The sequence below is a fragment of the Empidonax traillii genome, unplaced genomic scaffold, assembly GCF_003031625.1.
Source record: "Empidonax traillii isolate 1590-97213 ecotype Southwest subspecies unplaced genomic scaffold, ASM303162v1 scaffold151:size923898, whole genome shotgun sequence".
In the NCBI taxonomy this organism is placed as follows: Eukaryota; Metazoa; Chordata; class Aves; order Passeriformes; family Tyrannidae; genus Empidonax; species Empidonax traillii.
Window position 1 is genome coordinate 307,438 of NW_020955344.1, and position 9,115 is coordinate 316,552.

At 36.3% G+C, this 9,115-nt stretch overlaps 1 protein-coding gene across 1 annotated transcript in view; it reads right to left on the reverse strand.

Annotated features, from left to right (window-relative positions):
• Positions 1-2,202: 2,202 nt before the first annotated feature.
• The window catches only part of TMCO3 (transmembrane and coiled-coil domains 3), a 34,433-nt gene continuing 27,520 nt past the window's right edge, over positions 2,203-9,115 (reverse strand). The window contains exons 11-13 of the mRNA XM_027884640.1: positions 5,383-5,462; positions 4,740-4,889; positions 2,203-3,159 (exon numbers count right to left, since the gene is read on the reverse strand). Of these exons, the coding sequence (XP_027740441.1) occupies positions 3,046-3,159; positions 4,740-4,889; positions 5,383-5,462 (344 nt within the window). The 3' untranslated portion in view covers positions 2,203-3,045. The remainder of the gene's footprint in view (positions 3,160-4,739; positions 4,890-5,382; positions 5,463-9,115) is intronic.

Below are 9,115 nucleotides of genomic sequence, written 5' to 3' on the forward strand. Positions count from 1 at the left end.
TTTTCGTTCCCTTCAGCTCAGCTTTTCCATAGAAATAACCTCTCATCACTTAGGAGATTTCTGCTCTCTGTCAGCTTTTCTATATTCAAATGATGCTGATCATTAGCTAAATCAATGAGATAAAACTACTGACCAAAAAGCTGAAACAAAAATTTCAAGAAGAGACCTCCTGTTCTACAAGAAACCTTCAAGAAATCAGTAGCTTATCTTTCAGCGCTTCTGGATCTCTGCTTTAATTTTATATACTTGACACAGAAAGAGAATATTCCACAGTACAAGCATAAGGTTTCTGAGAAGCTGCAATTATACTAAGTGGGACAATTATCTAATATTCTTCTCATTTTCCATACAGACATAAAAGATCATTAGGAATAAGGTCTGTCATTTCTGTCCTAAGTTTGTATCATGAGACTACCCTATTTGGACATGGAATTATGCATGGAGCCATTACTTGCATTTCAGGAAACATTTACAGTATCTCAATATACCTCCAGATTTCTATGAGACAATCTCAAACATCTGATTGTAAACAAACTTACTGTATGTCCCTTAAGATCAGTAATTTGCACTTCCATCCAGCATTCAACCACACAATCCAAGTCTGTGTCAACAAAGAGGCACAGAACATTGATACTCAGATGAGGCTGCTATTTCTCTTTCCCAAGTTTTCCTAAAGTCTGGCCACGTCATGACTGAATCAAAAATTACTTGGGAAAGAACTGAGAAATATGAGGCAACCAGTAAAGTATCTAGATGGTCGCTTTCCTTTTTGGGCACAGTACCAAAAAGACTCTTCACCCAACTCCTTTAAAAGATAATCAGGAAAATGTTTTCTTTCTTTTAAAAGACACACCATCAGTATTTCCTACTTGCCTAACTGTAGTTTTCTAGAGAATTACAACTACCCACAGCAATTTATTTAGATAAAAGGTTTACTCATCAAAGTTGTAATATTTTGTATAATCATTTCAAGGGCTAAGTGACATAATGGAAACCATACAGAGGTCTCTACCACGCCCTATCGTAGATACTTCTTTTCCTCCCAGAAACAGATGGGAAACTACATGTGAAATAAGCAACTTTCAAAGCCAAAATGAAGCATTCAGGAGAGATGCTTGTATTTAAAGCAGAAACTATGAACTAGGTCAGTAGATAGATTAAGATTTCTTTCCCTAGAACAGTTAAGAAACAAATTATGTTACTGAGGCACCTGAAAAAGAGTAAAAGGTCTGAGCTACTAGGTTGTTAAATGGAACCATAAAACTTTTGAATTCGTTCTCTAAAATAATGACATACACCAACAAATCAGTTTCAAGTTTCTTTCTGGTTACTCATTCATTTTATTTTAAAAACCTCTATTTTATTTATAGGGCAGCTTTCTCCTCTGCATTTGTCCCTGTTTTGTGATAACTTTTGAAACCATTCAAAAAGAGGTGGAATTGACATACTTGGTAAAGCATCAGTACCTGGAGAGAAAGCTCTGAATCCAGTGAGGAAGAACTCAACTATGATGAACTCTACCCCGTCCTACTAGTTCGTACAAGCTCCAATCTAGTCCCGCCTACATTTTGTCAAGCCCAGCAGATGTCAAAGAAAACACAGGAGGAAACTGAGGCTGCTATGGGGTAGAGGAAAGAGGTGTAAAGCACACAAATCCATCTGAAGCTTTGTCTTGGAGGAAAATTTTCATTTTAATTGACAATTCAGACCTACCTAACATGTATTTTTCTAACCATTTTTGGGTATCAAAGTTACTTCAGATGACACTACAATACTGACCTGAAGTGTTAATGTATCTTAAATAGTATCGGTTTTAGCAGATAAACCTCAAGATGATTCTTAAATGCTCTGTCAGAGTATACTATAGCCTATGAGTAAGCTCTCTCTATGACACTTGAAGAATGGGCTTCTACAAGGTTTATCTCACAACATACAATGTTTCAAAGAAAAACATTTAAGATTACATTGATTAAGATCACACTCTTTTCAAAAATAGTGTATTTTAAAAAGACTAACAATTTATTCATGTAAATGCAACTTATAAAGTTGTGGAGTTGCAAATACACATTCAGCATTTCATTTCTAGTTTTCTGCAAATTCATTTACTTAAAATAATTTCAAATCTACTGTAGTGTCAGATAACATCCAACGTCCAAAGTCACAGAAGTGAGATTTTTCACATCTGCTTAAAATTAGACTTCCCAGTTTTTACTACATTTATTTTTGATTTAAAACAAAGGAAAAAAACCTGTAAACCATTACTTAACAGCAGTTAGCAACAAGAATGGGTGACAACTGTCAGTCTGCAAATGTAAGTTACGCCCTTTCTTACTGTCAACTTTTAGTTCAAGTATGTAAATAAACACAAGAGCTAACACAAAATTTGCCACTGTAAGAAAATACATTATATGCTGCATTTTGGAATAAAGTATCGTACAGTACTGGCTGCATCATCTGGGATATGTAATTGACTGTTTGGAACTGATGGTGAACAGTTAAACCTTTTCTTTATGTAGATGACTACTCTTTTACTCACCATTAGAAATTTGTTTTGTAATTAATTTTATGCTGCTATATATAACTCCTAAACATGAAAATGACTCATGTCATTTAATAAAAGAAGATACCATAGGCACCATAATATATATATATTTTTTTTCTTTTTAAACAAAATCTGGTGATGAACCAGCATTAATAGGATGAAAATTAAAAGGCACATTCAGGCAAAACACAGTTTGCATGATGCTATATTTTAAAAAAATAATTTATGATCTGAATAATAGATTGGATTGGAAACAAACATTCTGGCAGATTTCAATCTGTCAGAGAGAAATAAATTTTGTAAAAGGTGTGCAATTCAAATGACAAATATTTTTTAGTGTTGAATTTTGTTTCATTTTAAGATCAGCATAAGGCTTATGACCACGTGCTTGCTAAGAGGACTGACTACTCAAACTGTCTTGTTTTCCAAGTGCATAGAAATACAATGAGCAATGAAGATATTCCTTTCAAGAAGACGTATTCTTCTGTATGTGCAAATCCTAATCAAGTACTTGAGCGTCTTTCAGGTCTCGGAACACATTTCATAATTGCAGCTCTCCACAGGGCAGGGGCAAGCAGAAGGCTTAGAGTAGTCACACTCAGAATAAGCAGATAGACCTGCAAAAGGCAAATAAAAGACATTACTTCTCTTGGTTACATGACAGTTCTAAGATGTGACTAGAAGTTTGAGGATATCAGACTCTTCTGGACAGTATTTTTAAGAGACTTCACCTGTGTTCATAAGCGACTTTGCGTATTGCTGCAAAAGCAAACAAAAGCATGCTCAAATCATCTTAATTACCTGTTTACCTGGTTTGAAAATACAATTACAAAAACATCATTATGAGTTTACAGAAAAACAAGTGTTCATATGTATAGTTAGGAGATGAATTTTGAAAGCTCAGTATTTGCTAAGAAGTTGAAGGCCAAATATCACTTTATTTAAAACAGAACAAAAAAAACCCCACCACCCCTCCAAATTATTCTGCCTTAATGATATAATAGCAAAGTTCACTACTACTCTACACTGAAGAAAGCAAATAAAAAATCCCTTTAAGCCATACTGAACATCTGAAAAAAAAAAAAAGATCCTAACTACATAGTCTGAATGAGTCTTGGAAGACAGTGGCAGGAAGTAAGTTTTGAGGTCCCAAGCAGAAGAATGACTTTAGGAAATTTCAGAGTAGATAATCATGTAAGAGCAAAAAAAAAATGAACGCATAAAAGCCTTCAAGCTCAGTGGGTGGGCCCCTAAACTGGTTCTGTGATCACATACAGAGATCTTGAAACTCTATGCAAACATGCAATATTTGTAACTCCTAATCATATGCAGGAGCGAACGTGAAAATGAATCACCTTTACCTACAAGCGAACAGCACTGTGTAAGTTTTTCACACATGCTTTATTTGGAATTGGTTCCAGCATTATACTGCCCACTTTCTCACACAATGAAAAGCTCTGAGCACCAGCAGAGTATTTTTTGTGAGCAGGAGCACAGAGGACAAAACAGTTAGCATTAGAAAGTGAGGTCACTTCTTGTATCTCTGTAACCATAATTTACTTAGTTTCACAAAGCAGACTTCATCTTCAAAACAAAATAACATTCTCACAGCTTCAATATAAAACTAAGTTTAAGGCTTCTTTCCTGAGGATTCTTTCAATGACTACTGAAAACACTGCTTGTTTCTTCTGTAGAGGATCTAAAATGAACAAGCTTCACAAGAAAAACTAATTAAAAATTTATTGCTTACGGCAATTTCCACTTCACGATATCTGCTCTCTAGTTCTCATTTGCTGGTATTTCCTTCTTCAAATCCTATACTCTATACATATCCTATACCTTGTTCTGTATCAAGATTTTAAAAGCAAAGCCTTCTTAATCTTAGTGACTCAGGTGCTATCTCCAACTCACTGCTTAGGTAATAAAGAAGTTGTAAGTGAGAGCAGTTAAGGTAAAGCATTTATAACTAAGCTATTTAAAATATTAAAGTACAATATGAAACAAATAAAAAACAGCACTAGGAAACCTGTCAGGGACATACAAGTATCCACTTGTACGGGTTGATTCTACTTGTTAACAGATTTGAGGTGCCACAAAATTGGAGTCTATTGATATTTCAAATACTGGGATTCTGTATTATAGTTCAAGTTGTTATTCAGGTGCAAAAAATGAAGTTAATAAGTATAGAACACCTTACCTCCCGAGATATGATCCCTGCTCTGCGTGCTCTACTTCCCAGAACAAAAGAGAATTCACTGACTTGTGCCAGTCCTGCTGAGACAATCCACTTGATATACTGGCTGGTCTTTGGAAGAATCAGAGAAAGGACAAGCACTGCCAAGACAAACTTTAAAAACAGGTTTTTTTGGGTTCTTGTAGGTTTGTTTTGGTTTGTTTAAATTAAAAAAATGCAATAAATAAAACAGTACGAACTTTTGTAAAATATATAGCATCAAATACAATAATTCTGGGCATAACATAAATAATGGACTACTGAGTGTGTCTTCTGTATTAATGTCAAAAGAGACAAAGGGACATTGAACAGTAAAAAGTAGTATTTAGACTTGATAACTGTCACAAATCCCAAGCTGGATAAACAGATACTTTCCCACGTGTAACTTACTTTTAACAATACAGTACTTTGTTTTTTAATACCCTAAGAATATTGTATAAACTGTATTCTAATCAATAAGATTCCTTCAAATACACATTTACAGCAATACTCTTTGTTATATCAGATTACCAGTTCTTGCATAGAATTTTCTTTAGGGCAGAAAGCACAAACCTTATTTAGATTATTAAAGATTAAAAAGATTTTAAAAAAGAGTAAAAGAAATTACCTTCATTATGACCACAGACAATGTAAGGAATAGCAAAACTGTGAGTTCATATATTACAAATGTGGGGAAAACATGAAGTCCTAGAAGGAAAGAAAAGAATATTTCAAAGTTTGAGGCCAATATCTTATGATGGTAATTTTCTGGGTTAATAATATATTGAATTGCAAGACTGAATTCTCAAAACCAACCAAAGAGAAAGCCTTAGCAGCCTTAACATATCTACCAACTACTTGATCACTAAAGCCCTAACTACCTGCTTGATAATGAAAGCATTTCCTGCATTATCCAGCCATTTTTCCTTTGGAGGGGTTTAGCCCAAGCCATATTCCCAATTGAGTTAAGTTGTATATGAGTGATGCACTAGCACTTTCATTTATAAAATTTTCTGCCTTCCACATCAGTCAACAACACAGAATCTGAATTGAAACTCACCTCTAATGAAAGCTATAAAAATCCTGCAGGAAAACAATTCCATTGTTCTGCACAGTCATTATAATGCTTTTCTAGTCATTTATCCTTTTTGTATGGTATGGTAACAGACTATCACTGTGGGAGGAATATGATATTCAGTGCTTGCATAAACTATATGTACAACAGAAATTGAAACTATTTTTGATTCCATGACCCTCACTTCCAAACAATAAAAGTCACCTGAACTGGAAAAGTCACTTAGACTGGAATCAGGTAAAGCCATAAACCCCTGAGCATGGTTTAACAATTAAGGAATTACATAAAAACCTGTTGCTCTGATGTTGTTGGGTTTTCCTGTGGGGCTGGAGTGTCTTTTTGAGATTTTTTGCCCCCCCCCTTTTTTTTAAGTTTAATTTGGTAATTATAGGAAGCAAGATAACAAGAACCACAAAGAATCCAGAAATTTAAAACTAAATCTTGCTAATATTAAACAACAATAAAAACTAAATATTGTTGGAGAAGTCCTAGAGTCACTGAGCCATAATCTTACTCACAGCTGACTAAGTCCATTTTTTCCTCAGAGGGTATGAGGAAATTTTGCAGGCAAACATAACTGTGCACCTTTGGAAGCTCATTCCTTTTTCATTAAAGCTTCTAAAAACAGAAAGCAAAATAGTGGTGGTGTTCCTGATAAATCCGTAAGAATTGGCAGTTCTCCAACCCAATTATTTCTGGTGAAGGACAAAAATTTAGCTTTCTAAAGCAAAAGGCATGTACATCAATGCTGTAACTTCTTACTTTAATGCAAGACAAGGTTTCACTAATTTTCTCTGCCCTGTAGCACTTCAGAGCCAGAATGGTAGAGAAACAAGAGTTGTCGTCTCTTGCAGACTGTGCAAGAAAGTTACTTATAGTAACTTCACAATGTTTTGTCTATATGCTCATTCCATTGTGGATGGAAATATTCTTCAAGTACATCAGAGATCTTTATACGAGTACCACCCAGTCAGCATGTACACACCCTGTTTTATTTCTTAATTTCCTTACAAATGCTGAAGTGCAAATGCAAAAGACTATCCAAGTAAGAGGAGAAATGGCAAAAAAAGAGATGAACACCACACCAAAATAAAAAAAATCCGCATGTATGCACAGATGCACAAGGAGGGGCAAGTAGTTTCTCTGTTTTCGCTGTGTATCACATGCACAGTGCTCATTCACCTTTAGGCCGACCTCAGAAAACACATGCAAAGCAATTAGAGAAATACAGCCCATAGCAATGGCATGTTTGATAAGAGGGCCAACTCTGACACATCTAGAACTGAAGGCTTCTGAGGGAGGCTATAAATATAACCTAGTGCTCTCATCACTCCTCATGGAACTACCTGTTCACTTCTAGAGCAGTTTGAAGTCCATTTGAACTGCTGCCCAACATGGAGATTATTGCCATATTCCAAAGACCTGAGGCACAAACTACAGCAGATTTCTATACCAATCCTGTGGAGGTAAGTCTCTGTGAGGTGAAGAAAGCCTAAACCTGTTGCATACACTATTCTGAGCAGACAAATCATCATCCCAGCAAACAGACTCTTTTTTTTTTTTTTTTTTTGTAGGAAATAGATCCCATCATAGGGGATTTTTATGGTCATTACAGACCTTTGCTCCAGTTCCAGATGAAAACCTTGGATAAGGCCAGAACTCACATGAGACTCCTATACAAGCACATGAAGCCTTCCTGACAACATAAATGTCATCAGAAAGACTAATTTTACAAGCAGAAGGTGCATGAATATTAGCATTTATCGCAATGGTTTTGACCAGATTTTGCGACTAAGGTTCAAGAGGCACTTTGGACCCACTTTCTAAAATGGAAGAAATGCTTCAAATAATTAAAAAACTTCAGCAGTGTTATCAGGTAGCACATGGCACACTGGCCAGGAGTCAATGGCTAGGATAACACTTAATACACCTTTACAGAGTTGATCATAAGTATCCGGACTTTAATTCTAAGCAGTGTTCTGAAATAGATGGAACAGAGGCCTTGGGGTGATCTTGCATCAGTGTCAGGCCAAAAAGCACAGTTCACTCCTGTAAGTTGGTATGTGTTCTTCTGTGGAAATTACAGGCAAGATTTTGCACATCCTTTTTATTTTTTTTCTTTCACAAGTAAACTCCCTCCTTATCTGATTAAACAGATTCTACCAGTCTGCTGGATGGCTGCCAAACAGCATGTGAACATCCAAATGTCTTGACCACATCCTGGTAGATCCAACATCTAGAAAAGGAATATTCAAGATCCTTGATGGTGAATGTTATTAGGAAAACCAGAACTCTGTGGGTCAAACTGGAGCCAGTAGAATTAATTCTGACACGTCCTCAAGACAGGACATCACTCAGAAAAATCATGTTAGCTATGCATCAGGATGCTGTATCTACTAGGAGTCTTAATGAACCTAAGATCATAGCTAGCAAATGCAATAAATGCTGCAGCCCTGGCTAGGTCATTAAGTAGCAGAGGGGAAAGCCAACATTCTTCATCTTTGTGCAAAGGGGAAAAGTCCTTTTCATTCTAAAGTCAGTTCTGAGAGCCTGAAACCTCCAAGTTTTATTGTGTTCCATGCAGGAAAACAAAGAAGTAGAGCTGGATGGACAAGGAAAATGCAATGCAACCTAATGAATTCCAGCTGGGATCTTCCTTTGATTTTTCTCAAATTCAACAGAAATGTTAAGGGACTTATCAGAGAATACTTGTGTGCATATCTGTTCTAGACAGTGGTGGTGCTGACAGTGGCAGCATCACCCATCTTCTGAAGAAAAAGACCATGCTGTTAAAGAGTTTTCAGCATCTTGCATTCAGGTCCAACACCGACCACAAGATTTACCCAGAAGGGAAACATGGAGTCTCCTGAGTGAGTACATCTGCACAGCACACCAGGAATGCACAACTTCTGTCAGCCATTGGAAGTAATCTGCCTCCTCATCAGTGGCAGAGAGGGTCCTGATGCCCAATTTCAAACTCCATATGCCTTGTAAACTAACAAAAAACTGGGATGTTGTAGCTTTTAAAAAAATAGTTTACTCTTCTAAAAAGCTATCAAAACAAAATCAAATTATGTAGGGGGAAAGATCTGAGTACTCATCATGGCTAGGCTTCGCGAACGAAGATTTGAGAGGGGCTCTACCCACGCTTGCTACAAGCGCGCTGATGGCTAAAAAGGCCAATGCGAGATAGACAAGTCCGGTTGCAGAACGTACAGCAGAAAGACTCTCCAGGTGATATCGACAAGACGCGATTCTTTCTGCGTTGTCTTTTCTCCTCGAGAGT